This window comes from Marmota monax, unplaced genomic scaffold (assembly GCF_021218885.2).
Source record: "Marmota monax isolate L192 unplaced genomic scaffold, Marmota_monax_Labrador192_F-V1.1 WCK01_AAM20220418_F8-fsc00037, whole genome shotgun sequence".
Classification (NCBI taxonomy): Eukaryota; Metazoa; Chordata; class Mammalia; order Rodentia; family Sciuridae; genus Marmota; species Marmota monax.
Genome location: NW_026693245.1, coordinates 7,127,915 through 7,149,950, shown reverse-complemented (window position 1 = coordinate 7,149,950; position 22,036 = coordinate 7,127,915). Strand labels below are relative to the sequence as shown.

Here is a 22,036-nt window from a genome sequence, read left to right as displayed (position 1 = left end):
AATTAAAATTTTTCCCTTTGCCTCATTGCTTTCTTATATATTAACTTCTCTTCCTTTTTTAAAGGTTAGCTTTGAGTAAGCACAATGGTGGAATTCTTTTTTTTTATTAAATATTATTTTTAGTTGTCAATGTACCTTTATTTTATTTATATGTGGTACTGAGAATCAAACACAGTGCCTCATACATGCTAGGCAAGCACTCTACCACTGAACTACAACCCCAGTCCATATATTAACTTCTTATGCATTAACTTTTCATTTTAGTGCTCTACATAATTTGACTAGTTGGGTCACTGCACATTTCATTATGTGATTTCTCTTAGCTTGTCATACTCTCCTTTGAATATGCAACTTGGAAGAAGTACTAATAGTTTTAAAAAGGAAAAAAATATATTTTATTTTTTAATTTTAACTTTGCATTAATATATTTATTTATGGGGTATAGTATTATAATTCATTACAATGTATAATGATCAAATCAAGATATTTATCATTTCTATCTCCTCAAATATTATTTCTATGTGCTGAGGATCTTCAAACTCTTCTCTAGTTATTTTAAACTGTCCAATGAATTGTTGAAGAGTATAGTAACATTATGTTATAGAAAATCAGAATGATTTTCCCCCTCTAACTGTACTTTGGTAACCTTTATATAAATAATTGTAGTTTGTTTATTCTCCCAGAGTCACAGACATATTTATTCAGGAAAGCTGACACATATTCAAGGGAGAATATAGGCCATTTCAAGAGTGAGAAACAGCCCCAAATTCATAGTTTAAATAGCCTTGTTTTCTTGCCATGGTTGAAAATGTTACACTTTTATAACTTTTCCAGGTTTATGAGGAAATTCTGAGTAAAAAAAAATGCTTTGTATTGAAGGATATGTTTGGGTGAATAATCCCAAAACTTGTGGTGGGGGGAGTGGCAAGTAGAGAATTTCAAGTAAATAGAAAGAGAATAGTCTCCAAGAATATAACTTGGTTCTTATTTTATATTTAGTTTAAGTGAATTATGAAATGATAAAGATTAAATAATAGTTAGCACTTACTTTATATCTTTCTTTAAAATAGATGTGGCAAGCAAAATTCTAAGAGGACCCCTGTTTTAGTCAGTTTGGGCTGCTATACCAAATTATGATAGACTGAGTGGCTTAAAGAGTAAATACTTATTTCTCTTAGTTCTAGAAGTTGAAATTCCAAGATCAGATTGCGAGTATGTTCAGGGTCTGGTAAGGACCTTCCTCCACTTTGTAGAATGCTTACTTTTCCTTGTATTCTCAACATTATGGAAAAGGGATGAGAGCCTCCTTGATCTCTTTTATAAGAACTCTGATACCATTTATAAGGACTTCACCATCATGACCTAGTCATCTCCTCAAAGCCCCATCTCCTCATACCATCACATTGGGATTAGCGTTTCAACATATGAATTTGGGGAGGACACAAACATTCAGTCTTTTGTAGCCCAAAGACTTCTGGCCCCTGGTATATACTGGCCTTTTCCAGTTATTTGGTTGAACACTAAACCAGGCACTGCTGTGAAGGGATTTTATAGATGTCACTGTTTCCAAACCAGTTGATTCACAATAGGGAGATTGTCCAGGTGGGTCTGACTTAATAGCACAAGCCCTTTAAATATGTGTCTTAAGGTCAGAGACAAAGGAAGTTAGAGATATGAAGTTGGTAATGAATGAGGAGCAAAGAGCAGCTTCTGGTTGGCAGCCAGCAAGGGAATAGATACTGTAGCAGCCATTGGAGACTGGGAGATGGAAACTCTGACCAGCTAATATGTTGGTGGTGTCATGTCTGAACAGACCTATAAAATGTGAGCAAGTTGTTTCCACTGCTGAGTTCGTGATATTTTGTTATATTTCAATTAGTACCATAGTACTAGTAATTCTGTAATAAAAAGGGAATTGATAAACTTCTCTCAAATATGCATTTCAAGTAGAAATAGTACCTTGCAAACATAATTGCAATGTGATTTGAGCAAATAGGAAAGAGAAAAACCCTGTTGATATTTTATAACATATTGTTACAATATTTCTCCCCACCCAGTCATTGTATGAATGTTCTTCAGATTCTATGTGTTTTTAAAAACATGATTTTAAATTAATTTGCTTGAATTTTTTCTCTACATTAGAATGGGTTGTATGATACATCCATGCAAATCTTTTTTTTTAACTCTAAAGGTCCTTAATCATTCAAGATTTCTGTATTATGTTTCTCACTCTTAAACCAAAATAATCTTATTGATTACTAGTTCATCTCTGTTTAACTATATAAAACATCCAATCTTACAAAGTGTTTTTGCTATTTCTTTATTTCTACACATTTAGATTTTTAATTCCAATTAAATTTTCCTGCCATCAATCTATGTTTTGTCATTGATTAAATCTCTGACATAAATTTCCACTGTCAAAATTTAGATCACACCTATTCTTTGACTCAGAAATTATAATTGTAGAAATTAATTATAATATGTAGATATCCATATACATATGTGTATTAGAATATACATAATTTAATGTATTTGGGACATCATTGTATATAATATCAAAATACTGGAAACAGTTTACATTTTTATAAATAGACTAAACTATGAGATATCTATGCAATTTATGCATCTTTAAAAAAAATGAGCTAACTCTATCCTCATGTGGGATAATATCTAAGATATAAAGAGTGGAAAATGCAAACTACACAATAGAATTTCTAGTATGCTACCATTTATGTAAAACAAAACAAAAACACAGATACCTGCTTGCTTATAAAAAAAAACTAAATATTCTTGCAAAATATACAAGAAACTGATAACATTAGTTCCTTCTGGGGAGGAAAACTTTGTAGCCAGGGCATAGGGGTGAGAGAGAAGCATACTTTCCCTAGGAATATTTTCTTCCTTTTCAATGTCATAACCATGTGCATCATTCTCTATTCAAATCAAACCAATGGGCCTCTTTTTCCTTTTAAATAAGTGCTTATATTTGATGGTTTTAAGAACACAATGTACTAATAACTCTCAGCCAGGGTAGGAGGAGAAGCAAAATTGTTCTACTCCAAACTACACAATTTTTGTTTCTTGTGAACACAATTATAGTTCCTTATAAATGTTTCTTAAGATCAGGAGGTTTTCTATGATATGTAGGATCTAAAAATAGGAGTTTGTTCAACTATTTTTGTTTTTGTTTTTTTTTAAATTATTATAACCTATAAACTTAAGGCTCTGCTAATCTCAAAACATGTTTAAATAGACTTACTCTAAGAAATTGTATGTGTAAGAATATTTGTTAAAATTACATGTGTATGTACTTAAAGTAATAAATGTTTGCCATAGCAATTTTAATTTATTGATCAATTTTGTGATAACACATTGACTATGATCTTACTGATTTCATTATTATTATTATTATCTTCCCTATTATATAAGCACTATAAGTTCCCTTGTTAATTCTAAAATGGAGAGTGGAATCCAGAGTTTTTTCCTCAGCTGTGTAAGGAAATAAAACAGTGCTTACAGTAACAGGTTCATTACTAAAAACACAACTGAAAAATAAATTGGTCCCAGAGCCCTGGAGGCAGGACTGAACATAAAGTGGTGGAGCAGATTACTTTCACCCTGAAATAGAGTGTGCCAATGTAATGATGGAGGAGACCTATGAAATGCTGTTTTGATTTTTAGTAAAAGCTGTCTATCTTTGCTGCCTATTTTTGGTTTGAGAAACTTCTGTACCCTCTAAATTAGGTAAAAAAAAATGAGTGCACATATAGAAGCAGTGTAGCAAAATAAGTGTTTTTATTATTATTAATTTTTGTTTTGAATTGACACATAATACACATTTATGGTATATAGTATGACATTTCAATACAAGTATACTTTCATATATCTTGATCAGATCAAGGTAATTGGCTTGTGTATCACTTCAAACCTTCATGATTTATTTGTGTTGGGAACATTCAGAATCCTCTCTATTAGCCCTTTTGAAATATGCAATCAATTAGCCAGGCTAAGTGGTACATGCCTATGATTCCAGCTTCACAGGCTGAGGCAGAAGGATCAAAAATGTGCAGCCAGTCTGGAAAATATAGTGAGACCTCATATGGAAAAAAGAGGGAGGGGGTTAGGGGTGTAGCTCAGTGGTAAAGTGGCCTTCTGTACCTAAAAACAAACAAACAAACAAACAAAAAACAATTAATTGTTGTCAGCCTTAGACTGACAACATGTGTATGTACTTAAAGTACATACACATTTTTTTAAAAAAGATGTATAAATTGCATAGATAGCTCACTGTTACTAATTGTTGTCATTCTATAGAAACCTTTCTAGGGAATGTTAGAAAATTTATTCCTCCTATATAACTACACCCTGTATGCATTAACAGTCCTCTATCTTCCCTCCAATTTACCACCCTCTCACAACCACTATTCTATCTCTTTCTGTGAGATCTACCTTTTAGCTTCTATATGTAAGCAAAAATGTGGTATTGTCTTTCTCTGATTAATTTCAGTTAAGATAACACACTCTAGGATCATCTGCACTGTCACAAATGACAAAACTTTATCCATTTTTTTTTAGAGCTGATTAATATTCTCTCATACATATACACCACATTTTGTATTCTTTTCTTTCTTTTTTGGTGGTACTAGGGATTGAACCTGAGATCTCATACATGTCAAACAAGTACTCTACCACTGAGCCACATCCCCAGCCCTTTTTAATTTTATTTTGAGACAGGATCTTGCTAAGTTGCTGACACTAGCCTTGAACTTGCAATCCTCTTACCTCAGCTTCCAAAGTAGCTAGAATTACAGACAGGCATTTGTTATTCCACCAGGCAAAAGCAGTGTTTTTTGAATGGTAGGAGATTAGTCAAATGAAAAGCAGTCATACCTGACTATGTGTGATAGAGAACTATTCCCAGGGTGTTTTCTCTCTTCTTTTTCCTATATGAATTCAGGATCCATCAACTTAAAATTGGGTCTGACTAGAAAGTCATAGATGTCTCAAATGAACTCATGCTTATGACTGGACTACTTAGAGAGGTGTAGGTGAGGTTGGAGGGGGCATACAGCAATGTTTCTAGAACTCAAGAGAGCTAGAAAAATGTAGATGTGGACACCCTGCTTCTCCTGTTTGGTCATGGAGGAAAGCAGCTGTTAATGCTAAAATGGAGAGGGAGGAAGGAATAAATACCCCACATCCCACCCCATCATCTGCTTACTTCTCAGTTGTCTGCCAAATCTAGATGGAAACCAGTGTCCATGGAGATTTCATCTTTAGGACTTTACATTCCAGGGCACAGAGCAGAAGAGAGAGGGCTGGAGAATGGGTGGGAAATGGAAGTGCAAATGGGCAAATACCAAGGTGGATATTTCTGTTGTTCTGTCAGGGAAGCTGCTAGAAACTTTAGTCTGTCTAAACCCCACTGATTTTGGATGATTGTGGAAGCCGTATGTTAACTGAGGTGCAACTGTAAGGAAAGATTCTCTCTGGATGTCTGCTCATTCTATATGCATGTGCATCATTGCTGCAGTATGCTGCATATCATATCTTGAGACATGATTAATATTTTAGATAGACAACAAAGTGCTTGCATAAATTCTCAAGTTTTCCCCCTAGAGAAATTAAATTAGCAAATTAAAATCAAAAAAAGATAAAAGTGTACTTCTGACTTTAAGAATCTGAGTAAGGTTAGAGGGTATTGTGAAAGATCCTGGTGAGGAGAAAAAGTTAACTCTTTCCTCCTTTGACATTCTGAAAAGGAAAGCTACACGTTTAAAACTGTAGTTTGTGAAAACAAATTAGTTACAGAAAAATTAACATTCAGATGGTTTCTAAGTGGGGAAATAACACATATTTATTGTAGGTGTGAAAATTCTTCTTAAAGAAGGAGTAATTTGCTCTTACCAGAAAGAATGAGTGAGTATAAATATATTTGCAAAAAAGTTGCAAACTTTTCATATCCAAGATAAAGTATGACAAGAAAATCTAAAATATTACTATAAAATGTTTTTACTAATAATTCTCTTTCCCAGCATCACTTTGTACTGAATAGGGGTAAAATTAATGTTTGTGATGACAGAAATTGGCAGCACACAAAAACATTTAATAACCTAATGAATTGCCTCAAGACTGTTAATAGACAGGTGATACCAAACTTATTCTCTCCTTTGGTATGAAATCTTCCTATGGATTTGGTGGTTATTTTAATATAATGGCAAAAGATTTTAGTACAAAAGTAATATGTGATAAGAACAGGAAATTTATCATTTTAATTTGATAAGTTTAGTTTGTGAAGTTTAGTGATGCTAGAAAGTACATATTGGTAAAGCAAGTCATTTTTCTTTATAATTCTGACACCTTTTTCTACCATCTCTGTGGTAATAGTGCAGTTATTTCAGTTAATAAAACTGGAATAAGGCAGGATATATTTTTAACCTATGAAATGATTTATTTTTTTAGTGAAGATGAAAAAACTATTTTAGAGCTATAATTTTAATAGTTAGTTTATATTTACCACCATCAAAATTGATATTTAAGGATATACAGATCTAAAGTAAATATGGGTATACAATCAGAATGTATTAAAATGTAAATATTCCGTCTTTTATAAATTTTTTTTGTAAAGGTAAGACAAAAATTTAAAATTAAGTGAAACTAAATTTCTTTCATTTAAACTGTCTGTTCAATTTTATTGATTATAATTATACAAAATAGGGGATTCATTATGCCATGTTCATATTGTCACATAACATGATTTTATCAATGTTGTTCTCCAGTACCTTCTCTTTCCCTCCCCACATAATTTCTTTAAATAACAAAATTATGGAGCTATAATGTACATACCACACATTCCATCCATTTAAAGTCTATAACTCAATGTTTTTTACATTCACAGAGTTGGAACTAACATTACCATCAATTTTAGAACATATTCACTATCCTAAAAATAATTAGCAATTACTCACCATTTCTCCCCCATTCCCTTAGTCCCTGGGAGCCACTAATCTTTTTTGTCTTTTTATATTTGTTAATTCTGGACTTTGGGGCAAATTGTTAAAAGTATAATCTTTCTCTGATAAATTCTCAATTTTATATTGACTTACTACATATTGACATAAATTTGTTTTTATTTGCCTCCTCTCTGATGATTAAAACTTTGCATAAATTTAATACTGAGTTCATTGAAAGAATAATAATTGATTCCCCAAGTACTTTGATAAAATATAAATAACAATATCAGTGGATTTTTGTTTAGGTGTAATTTTGGCCCATAAAATATAAATCACTTCAGGAAAGTTTTGAACAGATTAAATAATCAATCAGCCAATCAAACAAAATAACTCCAACAATGCTATGTTATTCTGTATTAATTACCTCCAACCCTAGCTATTGATGAAGGAAAAATATTCATCCTAATCTGGTCCTTTTTTTCTTTTACCAAGTAGATCTCTGGCATATGTCATTGGCGTTGGAGATCTGACTTTCCCTATTAAGGGTCCTTATTATTATCATCCAAGAATGCTGAGTTTTCTACCAGCCTTTGCTTGAGGTTAAGTTCAGACTCTGAAATGATGTATTTGTAAACACTAGCTCCTGTACTGATTCATTTGAGGCTGGAGTTCAGGAAACTTTCATTTGTACAACATTCTGCAAAATGCTCATTGCCCATGGTTCATATTTGGGAATTTTTTTCTTTCTCTGTTTTCCTGCCATTCTCTACTCTATTTCTCTGGATTCCTCCATTTGCCTCTGAATTGTGTTGAAATAATGCAGGAGGCTGCCATCTTGTTAGAGGGAGCCTTTGACTTGGAGTAGATTTGAAACAGTTTCCCAATTCTTGAGCACTTCTGAGAAAATACTCACGAATTTTGCTGATGTTGAAGAATTCTATAATCTTCCTTTGGCTGCAGCCATTTTCAGTTCTACTTATAACCACTTTACACCTATCTTTTATTTGGATTATCTAGTTGTGTGGACCTGTCATGTGGTTGCTAAGATCTTTGGGACATACTCTGTACAATCCTATATTCTCTCTGCTGAATTCTATCTTCCCAACTTAGAACTCAGCATTTCCCAGCTTTTCACCAATCAGATGTACTTCTATAATTTTGATTTGGAAGAAATCTATGTGAGAAAACAAGAAGGTAAGGGGCATCCTTCCTTTCAGCAGGGGCAGTAGGTTCTGTGGATCTGTTGTAAGATGCAGTTTCCTGGTTATAGAAGAGGAGGTGTGATGTGACATTCAATCAAATATTAGAGTTGGTCACAGAGATCTACATTCATGAGCATATGGATTGTAGTTAAAACCTTGAAGAGACTGGAATATTGAGAAATATACAGGAGACTGTGCAGATTGAAAAGCAAGAGAGTGAAGAGTGGAACTCTTATCCTACACAGGGCAGTCAGGTAATGTGGATGAATGAAGCAAATCAGCTGAAGAACAAGGGGAGAACGACAAGTACAGTGAACTAGGGAGAGTTTATTCCATCTGAAGGAGAGCTGCTATCTGCTTAGCTTCTGGCAATTGTGCCTGTGTGGCATCATAGGCTCAGTGATGTCTTGTTTTCAGATTTTTTTTCAAGAGAAAGTAGAATCTAGACTTGTTGGCTGATATTTTTCTAATTTTTAAATGTTATAAATCAATTCAAATATTTTCAGGTTTGTGCAATCAGATAAAATTCAAGTCAGATACTGGGTGTCTTGGGAATCATTGGTGACCTTTGTCAAACTTCTTCAGAAGAGCAGTAGGAGAAAAGATCAAATTGCCATGGACTGAAGAATGCGAGAGAGGTGAGATGGCGGAGATGGAGAGTGGAGACTATTCCAAAGGTTTCATCCGCAGTGAGATATAAGAGGATTTTTTTTTTAAAAAGGTCTAGCCAAGACTGAAGTGCATATATACATATATGCTTTGAATTGAATTAGGTAAACTTTACTGATTATATTATTTTTCTATGATGTTATTTAAAATACACACACACACACACACACACACGCTCAATGAATAAAACCTCTATGGAGAATGAATTTAAAATCAATAGAGGAAAAGCTGCTAATGAAGAGAACTTCTGGAAAAGGAGGGATGTGGTTGAACACAGATATGAAAATAAGATTCTCTGTGATTGGATGGAAGGAAATGAGAAATAGTGGGCAAACTATGGTTAATGATGGTGGTGGAGGAAGACAAGTTATTTCATTTCTAGTTTGGTAGATGATCTGAGGTTCCCTGAGATAGAGGGAAGTGGGAGTAGATATATAGCTTGAGGAGAATAGAAGGGGTTTGGAAATACCAGAGGGGGAATGGAATAGAGATGTACATGAAATGCATCGCTTGAGATTAGTCTCCTCTGGAGCTCTACCAGGAATTCTCCAGGGGAATGAATCCATGGCTACAATTGGAACATCAGGCTTTGAAACTACTTCTAGAGAAGTAGTTCTCAAATTTTGCCTTGAGAGGAGTTTTAACACAGGTACTTGGACCCTGCCTTCAGTGAATTTGTTCTAGGGGTTTGGAGGTAATGCTCAAGAACATAAATTTCTACCATGTTCCCAGGCCATACTTGTGCTGCTGGTCTAGACACTATACCTGGGCAGCATTGTTTATACTTGGGAATTTAAAAAACTACATGCCCAATGAATAAATTGTTTTAAGCCCATTTTGATGACTTCTCTGGGGGCACTGATCCTGTGGAAGAATTTACCTTAGGAATTCCGGGTACACTGCCTTTTGAGAAATCCAATTCTTCTGTTACCTGCTGTAGTTGAGCCTTAAATCCACAGCAATCTCGAGAAACTAGAGATTTGTCTTTATCTTGGTCTTTTGCTGCTGTTACTAACTACTTATGGGCTGTATACCATGACCATGAAATCATCCCATTGACTTTCTTTTTTGGTGCTGCAAAAGATAGAAATCTATCAAAAAAAAAATGTTTAAACTGTAATCAATGTAGAGCCCCCTCTTCCTCACTGGGATTGTGACCTTTGCCTCTAACTTCTTGCTAGGGCCAATATTCTTGAGAAAGACTCATATTCACTCTGCAGCCAGAGTCCTGAGTCCTCAGGGAAAGAATACAAGAGATGTTTGGTGGGAGTATATCTGGCTCCCAGCACTGCCAGTTGGTTCCTTGGCCATATTCTTAAAATAGAAAAATGACAAATTATAGCTCTGCCAGGACTACATTTGGTCTAATCCAGAGAATATGTTTTTAAGTGTCTGAAGAACTCTGCCACAGGAATCTTGATGGCACCAGCCAAGATATCTGAGGTCCAAGGACGGCAAACCCCAGGGACCATCCAGTACTCATGGGGGGATTCCAGCAAAACAGAAGCTGGGATTTGGACATGTCTGGGCAGGTCTGCTGACTACATGGGTCAAGCATGCCTGGAGTCTATTTACATGACAACTTTTGGCTGAAGAAGGATTGTGTGGTGCTCTGAATGGAAAATGGAATGGGAAGAACAGAAATGTGTCAATCTTAGGACCAGGTTTCGAAAAATCTTCTTTGATAAATGAAACTTGTTTTGTTTGTTTGTTTTTTCAGTTCTGGGGATTGAATCCAGAGGTATTCTACTACTGAGTTACCTCCCTCGCTGTTTTATTTTTTATTTTGGGATAGGATCTCACTAAGTTGCCGAGACTGGTCTTGAACTTGAACTCCTGCCTCAGCTTCTTGAGTAGCTGGAATTTCAGGAGTTTGCCACCATGCCTGGCAAGAATGTTTTAAAATAGGGTTTGTTATTGAGCATTTCAGGGGAGATTGTGATTTTCTTTCAATGAAAGAATTTTTTTCCTGTCAATTTCACCATATAAGATTTTTCTCTGGTACTAAAGGTGTGTGCCACTAGCCCTGCAAAAAAAAAAAAAAAAAAAATGAGTGTATTAATTAAATAACATGTTAATCTTTTAATATCTGATAATTATACAATTTATATTAAGATTTTTGATATTTGCAAATAATTTATTCTCTTGCTATCTTTAGGGATCTATAGTCCTCATGTAGGAAATTGTATAAAAATTAAAGAAGAATGATGTAATTTATCTTACTACCAGGAATTTTGTTGGCTATATGAATGAAAGAACAAAGGCACATTTTGGCCCAGTGTGGTGGCAGATGTCTGTAATCCCAATGGCTCAGGAGGCTGAGGCAGTTCAAAGTCAGCCTCAGCAATTTAGCAAGGGCCTAAGCAACTTAGTGAGACCCTCTCTCAAAACAAAAAAAATAAAAAGGACTGGGGATGTGGGCTCAGTGGTTAAGTGCCTCTGGGTTTGTAGCTTTGGATATGTTGATGGCTGAGTGAATTTTTAAAAAATTTCCAAGAGAAATAATATGTCCAAACCTGTTTCTTTGAATTATACTCGTTTCTTGTAATGCCTAGAACTTTGTGAAGTTTTGTTAAATATTAATATGATCAAAATACCTTAAAATTATATTTATCTTCCACTTAAAAATGGTTTACACTCCTATTTCTGGTTTCAGTTGGTATAATTGCCCATTAATTGCACTTTCAAGGTAGAATTTGGTTGATGAATTCTCTCAACCATGTCTGATATAGTGTGCAAAAATCCTAATATAGGTCACATCTGATGAAAATTAGACTTCTGATTGATTTTTCATTATCATTTTATATTTTACAGTTCCTAAGGGCGATTAAGATAGAATAGAAGAAATAAAAGGAATAGGTAGGTAGAAAGGAGACATAAAGGAAGGATGAGGAAATATAATTTTAATTTAAAGTCCCTCATACTTTTCCAGTCATGTCATTCTCCAGATTTGTTCTTCTCCTCTGCTCGTCACTCCCAAATTTCTGGGAAATCTATAATTCTTAGATTTACTGTAAGTTCATATACTTGTGAAAATTTGTGTAGTGTTAATTGCCTACCAATAAGCAGAATAAACAAAAAGAGGTATGATATTTTAAGAAAATTATAATTGAGGGGCCTTTCTAGTATTATCAACTGATCAGATAATGAAAATTAATCACATAACCCTAAGAATCCTGAGAATGACTAGACCATCATAAACCATCCTATGACCATCAGATTGATGTCATCCCTATATACCGTCCCATCCTCAACCCTCACCAAGTTTGTTTTGGAAGAAGAATGAATATCTGCTTTCCTAAATAAATCTCTATTTGTTTCTGACTGGAGCAAACTGAAATTCTTTTCTATTTCACACCAAGCACCCCACTTGTCCTGAGTTGAGTCTCCCCACTCCAGCAACTCCTCGAACCATTTTCCAATATCATCTCTTGTCTGGTGACAATACCACTTTTTTTTTTCTTTAATAACAATTATTACAATAATGACTTTTCTATGTGCCAGGCTTTTAAATAAACACTTTACATGCCTTATCTCTTAATTCTCAAGACATCTTTATGAGGGAGGCACTTCCATTAGTCTGATTACACCGAAGAGGAACTGAGGCACAGAGATATTAAATGACTTGTCAAAAAATATATGGCAAGTTGTAGGGAGAATAGGGGTGTTGAGTATTTGGAGGGTCTTAATCACTCTTAATTTTATGATGGTTACAGAAAGGAAAAGACTGTTTCTCAGTTTGGGTATGGTTTAGTTGTCAGGAATTCTCTCAACTCCAATTTTGATTCATTGAGTAGATTTGCTGAATTATTGGAATAATTGGAATTATTTCCCAGTCTTTTGGTCGTGTGACATGGTTTTTCACTCACTTCCCTAGAAAATGAAGAGGAGCACTCAGTGTGCTGTGTACCTCTTCTTGAAGTCAACTTTTAAAAATTTTAACTTTTTATTTTGTACATGTTTTCAAGCTTACAGTAAAGTTGCAAAAAAAATAGTATTAAAAAAAACCCATAGATCTTTTACTCTGATACCCTTATTGTTAACATGTGTCATTTTTTACTCTCTTCGAATATATTACACTCGCAAATGTGATAATGTGATTTTAAAAAATCATTAAAAAATAAATTATAAACATTTTGACCTTTTTTCCTAAACACTTCAGTGGGTATTTCCTGACTCTAAGACTATTCTTTTTTTGTTTTTGTTTTTTGGTACCCAGAGGGGCTCTCACTGAGCTATATTTCCAGTATTTTTAATTTTTTTATTTTGAGACAGGGTCTTGCTAAATTGCCCAACTTGGCCTTGAGCATGTGATCCTTCTGCCTCAGCCTCTTAAATAGCTGGGATTACAGGCATGTACCATAGTAGCAGGCTTAGGTATATTCTTTTATCTAGCTATACTACAGTAATCAATTTCAGCAAATTTTACATTGATGCAATACTTTAATCTTTGGATGGTATCCTGATTTTGCTAATTGGCCCGATATTTTTATTCATAGCATAGGTAAAATAATTTAGTCTAGAGTCATTTTGGTGTCCCATATGAGGGTGCATTTAATTTTGCCAAGTTATATTTTTGCCATACTTGAGGAACCATGTCTGATATAGTATACATCTTAATATAGGTCACATCTGATGAAAATTAGACTTCTGATTGATTTTTCATTATCATTTTATATTTTACAGTTTCCAATAATGATTAATATGAGTCATATTAATAAAAACTAGTGACTAAAAACTAGTGAGTAATAACTACTTATGTTAAGTACATTATATACTAAGTGAATTTGACCTTTTGAAACATAGTTTAGGTTCTAGCAATCAAATCACCTAATGATATTAATTTTAATTTGAAATGTCTTAAAGGGTTGAGAAGATACCTCAATGATATGCCATTTGTCTAGCATATGGAAAGACTTACCATATAGACACACATACACACACATTTTGGTACTACTAATAAGACTACTACACAAGTATGAAACTCCAAGAAGGAAAATGAGATATTAGTGTTTAGGAGGAATGATTGATGCTGACAAATACAGAATAAAATTTTAAAGAAATAATCTGGGTGTTGTTTAAAAGGAAAGCTGTTGATTTTTTTCACTCCTGCTTGCCAAGACACATATCTATGCCTATTAAATTTGATGTTTTTACTCTGATCAATGATGGCAATTTCAAAGCATGTGTAGCATCTCAAGATCAAGCAACAAATCAATTCCAGGAAGGGTTGTGAAGCACATCTGCCTGCCCTGCTTTCTTTCCTGAGAGCCTCAATGGCAAACAGGTAGCTCCTTCATGCTGGAGAAGATACAACTCTTCTTGTGGTTAATGCAACCTGTTTGTTCTCTGCACTTCCTTCCTCTTTTTTCTTGGAACTCAGGGCTAAAACCCTACAGGCTCCTAATCATTTAAATAAACTCTGGCTACCAAAGAGCTTCCTCCTCCTCCACTAAATCTCTCACTTGGTGGCCATAGTTGAGAGCTATTGAACTTTGGTAATAATTTTTAGCATTACTCAAGTAAGAATATTTGTTTAGCAGTGTTGGTAACATTGACTCTTTGCTTTTTCCTTCCCAATTCTATTCCTCACTTCTTTTCATCTTGCACTTTGCTGTTTTAATATATTTAGGCTTTGAGTAAGTAGCACACAACAACTTGGAAACTTGTGTTGATTATCTACTTATGTATTCCTATATATTGCCATGTATTAAATGACCCCTGATTAATGCCCTAAATGCCATTGCAAGGCTTTAGTAATGTATAACATAAACTGCAAAATATTGACAGCCTTTCCTCTACTTTGCATGTCATTATTTAATCTTCATGAAGATTAACTAGTTTGTAGAAATCCACCTTCACTCATCCTCATCTCACCCAGTCTCTAGAATTCCAATACTATAACACCCATTTCTGCAATTGATTTCAAGAAGGTGCTTGTTAAATATTGTTGACCTGTTTTTACTTTTCCTTGTGATGTTTCTTTGTAAAGATCCGTGGGCTATTTTATTTAGTTAAGGACCATGGTATATATTGGGAACTCCTGGCTGTGGCACCAAGCAGTTAAGATGGTATTTTCAAATGGAAACGTTAGGTATGGTATAGGGAGGACCCACATTGATAGTGTCTTTCTTCTGTGTCTGGGGACACATATATGTTACTCTTTATATATATATACATATTTTTTTTATACTTGGACACAACACCTTTATTTCACTTGTTTATCTATTTATTTTTATGTGGTGCTGAGGATCGAACCCAGGGTCTCGCACATGTGAGGTGAGCACTCTACCGCTGAGCCATAAGCCCAGCCCCACATATATGTTACTCTTGCAAAAGGGTTGTGGGACCTTAGATCCCTTTATCTTTCTAGGTCTACTTAAGTGATTTGTAACTACCTCATTTTGGAGACTCAATTACCTTGGCCACTTAATTCCAATGATAACCATATCCCATAGCAAATGCTTCACATACATTTTTACTTAGAAGCCCAAATATCTTCTTTTGAATCAACAGGAATTGAGACCATTGGCTTTTTAAAATTTTTTTATTTTTTCACTCATCATTTATTTACAAATACACATTATAACTTTTATATACATTGCACATTTACATGGTAGAAAAGTACAAAACTATATATTTAAATGAATTTATATTTAACTTGCCATGTTTGAAAATATAAAATTGCATCAGAAAAAAGTATTATGAAAAGCAAGAAACTTGAACTGATAAAGCTTTGATAGGACTTTCAGTGACACATTGGCTGAAAAAACTAATTTAAAAGGTACAGTCGACTAGCATAAAGGAAACACCTAAAAGGTTGAATGTGTAGCCTTCACCTTCCTTTAGACACCCATATCACTCCATTTCTTTGGATCTGTAACATCTTAAAAGGATGTTAGAAGTCTAACATTGCTCTCACCCACTTATAAAAGTCTTCATAGGAACAAGAGAACTGAAGGAAGGAATTTCCTTAAAGGTGCCTTTCCTCTGTACCTGTATTTGAGTCAGAGTTATAATGCCTTTTGGTCAGTCAAGATTCCTTGTAAACAAAACCCGAGGGATCATGTATGTACAGATCAGGCAGCAGAGAATCCAATAAATAAACATGACAGAAACTGACATGCAAGTTTGTTAAAAGTGGAAAAGAATCTAACAACAGTGAAATGAAGGGAGACAGATGAGTGAATGGATAGTAAGGAATGGACTCAAATGGTTTACAAGGGGGAAAAAAAAAAAGCTTTTACTTTACAGGCAAGAGACCTCACAATAAATAACAACTGCTCTTCCTTTCACTGATAAACTTCTTCAAAAACAAGGTGTACAGTCAACCAGACATTTTATGTATAAATTATAAAACATGACACAGTATAAATAAATGTCTACAAGTCTCAACTATGGGCCTCATCCAGTAGACCTCACAATGACCGCCTCTCCGTGCCCAATGAGTAACAAGGTGGCCTGGGAGAGAGTTTAGGACAAATGTCCTTTAATGTATACTTTTCCCCCCAAATAAATAAGCATACACTTATTTACAGTATGGACAATATATTTTCTTTTTTCTTTTTTTTTTTTTTTGTTTTTTTGTTTTTGTTTGTTTTTTGCCCAAAGGCATGTCAACACTGAACACTGGTGGAGGGTTTACCACTCTAGAATGGAAGATATAGGAAAGCTGTAGTCCTGGTCTTCATCTTCCTCCTCTTCCTCGGTGTCTTCCGAAATGGCTAGATGGGGGAATACAGGGGAGCTGTTGTTTAAATATGGACAACAACAGCGCAGAAGCAGCTCAGTGTATGTTTTCAAAGCCCTCTGATACAGCCATATTACAACGCTGCATTTTTATGTGACTTGTAGTGAGATTTTTTTTTTGGCATCTGCTTTTATGCAATAACTTTAATTAAAAAAAACCATAAATCTATGAAGTCAAAAACTGCAGAAAGTTCTGAAGAATCAATGGCTCAGGTTTTACGGGCAGATTCCTGAAATTAGATAAAAAGCGCTCGTGTTCTATGTATAACTGCTTTGGGTCCTTAATTCAGAGTTAGTAGAGGCAGTGGCCCCTGTGTGATAATATAAAACTGTCGTTGGGGGGGAAAAACATAACTTTTGAAGCAGTTAGTTTAGATTCAAGTGTTAATGAAGCAAACAGCAAAGCATACTACTACAGCAAAAAGAATTAGGGGCAAACAACTGGAAACAAGTTTTTAGAGCAACGCAATTGATGATCATCAGGTAAGTTCTAAAAGCCAGGAAACATTGCGGAGAATTTTTTTCTATGGATCATTGAATTGTTGGTGAAATTTAGCAGCTACCTAACTTACACAGAAATGGGTTTATGTGGGGAGGTTTGCGTGCTTTTCAAGTGTCCATTCCCTAGAGCTTGCCTGGGAATGCCTTAAATTGCACCAAGGTTACAAATCGCACTTACAGTTGCAAGATCCAGAGTGTTTAACTTCTAGCAGCACACCTGAGGAGCAGGCAGCCTCCTTCATGGCACATTCATTGGCATAGGTGGCATTGTCACTGGCACAGACAGGCTCATCCGACTTACTGTCAGGGCACAGCTCATCACAGAGGGAACACCGGCCTCTGCCAACCTTGAAGTCCCATAAACATTTTTTTCCACCACTGCATTGGATATCTTCACAGGACTTTGCTTCTAGGATATAATACATCTGTGATGAGTAAACTGATTGTCCCATTTCCCTTTTATTTTTCTAGTTCCCTATTAATAAATATAAACATATAATTTATATTTTATTACTTACTCATGGGAATAATGAATATGTAATGCAAAAATGATTGATAATTAAATACACACAAAGACACACACACCATGAACTACTACACCCACATGAACTACTACTGAAGTTCATGAAAACAATATTTTTCGGAACAGGATTTCACAGTTAAATATGCATCTGATTATTTCCTACAAGTGGGATCTTTTAGAAAAGCAAGAATTCCATCAACTACTGGAATCTGATAACAGATTTTAGGAACTGTTAAATAATTACTTTTTGCTTCTAGCAAGTCTAGCACTTCAAAAAATGTGCAAGATTGTGTAGTTCTAAGTTTTCTAAGATGGAATATTGTTTTCTGCTTCCTGCTGGCATTTGAATATATATGTCATTGCTTCCAGAAGACAATGGTTTCCACAAGGAATGCTGTGGTCAAAACAGTTTACCCAAACTGGGAAGTGTTGCTTGCTCTGCTGAAGCTATGCATTTGGGGAAGTCATGGACTACTCAATGGTTAAATCCACATTTTTAATAACAGAACTAGCTTTTTCAATCCTCTATTATCTCTTTTCTTTCCTTAATACCTACTGATACACTTTCCCTCATAGGCTAATCCAATGGATCTGCCCAGGAGGCAGGTGGCCTTTCTCAGGTGGCAGGCACTGGAGTAGGTTACTCCATCATTCCCACAGAGATACTGCTCAGAGGAGGTGGGCTCCGGGCAAATCCGGTTACATGTCACACAGTAGGCATTATTGGTCTGGTCCACCACACACGTGGAGCTGCCTGGGCAGAAAACATCCCGGCAGGTCTCTGGAAAAAAAAAAAAAAAAAAAAAAGGAAACATTTCAATAGGTACTTTCTAGTCCTTAGGGAGTAAGCATTTGGCAATATCAAGGAAATCATGAGAGAGAAGCCTCAGCTTTCAAAAGGTACTTTGGGGGGCTGAGGAGGCTGAAGCAGGAGGATCACGAGTTCAAAGCCAGCCTCAGCAATTTAGCGAGGTGCTAAGCAACTCAGTGAGACCCTGTCTCTAATAAAATACAAAAACAGGGGTAGGGATGTGGCTCAGTGGTCGAATGCCCCTGAGTTCAATCTCTAGTACCCCACCCCTCACATACAAAAAGGTACTTTGGGAGCCTGGTAGTTTTCAAAAGGACATATATGACTCTCAGTTGGTTCCCTCAGCAAACTTAATGACCCTTTAGAAGTAAGAAAAGGACTCCTTTATTTGGTATCACTATTATCATTATTGCTATTATTAGGATCTCACTATGGTTATCCTATTCCACAGGGGTCTTCCAGAGTGTCAACTTAAGGTAGAACACTGAAGGGAGTAGGGGTCTTGTTTAAGGGTGGGACCTACTTTTACATTTGCCCTGGTACTGAACTTCCAGTTCTGGCTGCTCTTTACATCTGGCCTTGAGGAGTGCACATTCATTGCGGTAGGTTTTGCCATCCAGCCCACAGACTGGACCCTTCCAGGTGATATTGGAACAATCTGGGGCGCAGACGCAGCGTGGTTTGTTCTTCTTGTTCATTCGGCATTTTTTCCCGGGTCCACAGTCCACATTCTCACATGTTTCTAGGAGTTGGAGAGAAGCACAGTTAGAAATCAGGGTCAGGCAGTGGCCAGGTCAGCCAGGAGGGCTGCACAAGCCTTGCGAAATCTTGCAACCCTGGTTGTGCTGGAGGGGCCCATCAAGCCCTTTCCTAGAAGACTCAGAGGGGGTTAAGGGGTGAGGACTGTGGATCTGGACCAGCCTGTATCTCAAAAAGCACATGTTGGCTGGTTTTACCACCACATGGGACCTCTGCAGACCTTGTTTTGCCTACAGCATGTAACAGGCTGGATTTGACCCAGCTAATGAGAGCTGGGGGACAAATGGGAGAGTCCACCAACAAAGCTCTCCTAGTCCCAAGCCCTAGCTAGTTAGTGCTGAAGCTGAGGGTTAGACGCCCTCTACTGAGGGCTTGAAAGTTGGGGAGGAAGAGCCCTACCTTTACAGGGTATGCAGTTAGGAGCACCCCCATTGAAAATCATCCACTTGAAGAGCGTGTTGTCATTCACATCCTCCTCTGTCCATGAGGTGCTAAGACGACCAGTACTGCAGCACTCCTCCTTGCTCAGTTCTGTCTTGTACAGGACCTGGCAACGGCCATTCTTGGCTTGGCGAAGCCAGCAATTCCCAGCTGTGAAGAAACAGGGGTGGGGAGGTGAATGAGTGAGCCATGGGATAAGGGGAGGGAGTCTGCCATCACGGGAGCAAAGAAGACCCCAGGCAGATGGGGAGGGGGCAAGCGTGGAGAGAGGGGGTGTGGTGGGGGTGGAGGAGAGAGAGAGACAGACAGACGGGGGAGAAAAGCAGAAAATAAATTGAAGAGGGTGGAGAGGTGAGAAACCGGGTGAAAGGAAGCCCTGCTCACCAAGGTGGGAGGTGGGCGAGGGGGAGGGAGGGCGAGAGGGAGAAGCCAGAGCGCCCTAGCCATATCAATGTCAGTTACCAGTGACCCAGACACAACACGTGCAGCTTGCATTGACTTTTACTAGACTGTTTACTTTTATTCGTCCCATTTCATAACCTGCAGCGACTGGAAGAGCAGATTAAAAGAACCTGACAAAAACAGGATGCGACGGATGTTTTTACATGTTGGTTTCATGTAGGCGGTAAGGGAATTATTTGTGACAGGGGTTAAGAAAGTAGGAGAACGAGAGGAGAGAGAGAGAAGAGAAAGAAAGAAACAGAGACAGAGACATGCAGGGACAGATCAAGAAAAGGCATTTGTGAAAAATGAAAGCAAAAAGCAACCCGGCCCAGCCTGGAGCTGCCCTGAGCGGCCTCGAGGCGAGGCGCAGCCCGCCCGACGGGCCGTTTTGCAATCCGTCAGACCCGACCGCAGCCGCTTCGATCTTTCGAAATCTCCAAGGGCTGCTTTCCCTGGCGCCCACCTTCCCAGCACCCAAGGCAGCACCTCTACCCGAAAGGCGGGCAGACCACAGCGGTGCGGGACAGACGGTGAGGGGCAGTGCCCAGAATGGCAGTTTACAACGCACAAAATGTGAACTCTAAAGCTGGGAAAGTAACTCGTTAAAGGGTGGGTGCTTCTAAACCATTTCATGGTTATATATACCTACCTCATACCTACCAAGAAATATTTGCAAATAGTTTCTCCCCTCTTCCCTCTTTTCAATGTTCATAATTTGGGCAGGATGACTTTTCATGAATCACCAATGCAACTTTAACAATAATTGGACCGCAAGCTGCTACTATCATTATTTTAAAAATTCTCTCCAAAGACTAATTGAGATAAAACAAGTCAAGTTTTAAAAGATAAACTTCAGAAATTTCCTCTTAATTTATGTCAAAATCTAAGTCAGTTGTTAGGGGGTCACTATTGAACAGAAAGTTAACAGAGCAATGAGGCAAAAGGGAAAAAAATTGTAAAGTACTCAAAATACTTCGGGGTAATAATTTGGCCCTTTTTTTCGGGGTTGGGGGAGGGGGTAGGAAGGAGCATCCACTAAGCAGAAAACTACTTCCCTCTAAAATTTTCAGCACCCACATTTCCAAGTTTGGGCAAAGTTTCTGAAACCATGTCCTCCAGCCACGCAAGAAAATTTGGTATTTCTTCCTTATTCGCCACCCCAGGTCATTTTTTAAAAGTCACCAAAAGATGTGAGAGGAAGATAGGTCAGATTGCAAATGGGTCTATTGAAATCTCCAGGCTACTGATGCTTGCTTATTCCTCTCTTCAGAGCCAACCACCAGAGATAACATCTAAAATCACCGTGGCCAGAACTTGGAGCATCTAACACTTAACTACTGAGAGACTCTAGCTCATTCCCTTTCCCTTTTTAAGGATAATCGAGCTGCAAACTCCTTTCCTAGCTCTAAAGTGTCATTTCCTTCAATTTTTTCACTTCTCTCCATCCCGGAGTCTCTTAAGTTGGTCCAACATCTTCCAAGAGCAGCGTTGTTCTGAACAGACCAAGTGGAGACGACAGAAAAGTAGAATCCCCTGCCCTTTGCCCAGCCTAGCCGGCGCATCCCCCCCTCACTCACCCTGGGCGCTGCGGTCCTCCATGAACTGGCAGAGCAGCAGCAGCAGGAGGCAAAGCCCGCCGGGCTGGTGCCTGGCGCGGACCATCCTGGGGGCAGGCGCGGGGCGAGGAGCGCGGCGGCGCGGGGAGCGGGCGCGGCGGCGGGTGGCTCGGGCAAGCGGCGCGCGTCGCAGAGGCGAGCGGCGGAGGGCGCAGCGATCCCGGCGCAGCCCCGCGCTCGCCGCCGGCCGCCCGCGCGATTCAATGGACGTCAGAAGCCGGGCGCAGCCGCGCTTTAAATCTAGACGGGGGTCTCCGCGGTTTGCGGTGGGCGGTCTCCCAGTGTGTGGGGCTGTGGGAGGGCGGCCGCGAGCGAGGGTGTACGCGGCTCCTTGGGGGTGGGGAGCTTTTAAAAGTTCAGTGTGAATC

General features: G+C 37.5%; 1 protein-coding gene across 3 annotated transcripts; it reads right to left on the bottom strand.

Moving 5' to 3' along the window:
* Positions 1–15,352: 15,352 nt before the first annotated feature.
* Positions 15,353–21,781, bottom strand: Fst (follistatin). Of its 3 annotated transcripts, none has more exons than XM_046456380.2 (6): positions 21,630–21,781; positions 19,567–19,758; positions 18,932–19,150; positions 18,154–18,378; positions 17,253–17,483; positions 15,353–16,803 (listed from the first exon to the last, which is right to left on the bottom strand). In XM_046456380.2, coding segments are annotated over exons 1-6 (954 nt in total). In that variant the 5' UTR covers positions 21,715–21,781; the 3' UTR covers positions 15,353–16,801. The 3 variants fall into 3 exon arrangements, with proteins under 3 accessions (XP_046312336.1, XP_046312334.1, XP_046312335.1); XM_046456378.2 differs by having other exon boundaries at positions 15,353–16,548; XM_046456379.2 differs by having other exon boundaries at positions 15,353–16,548; positions 17,253–17,480.
* Positions 21,782–22,036: the final 255 nt, after the last annotated feature.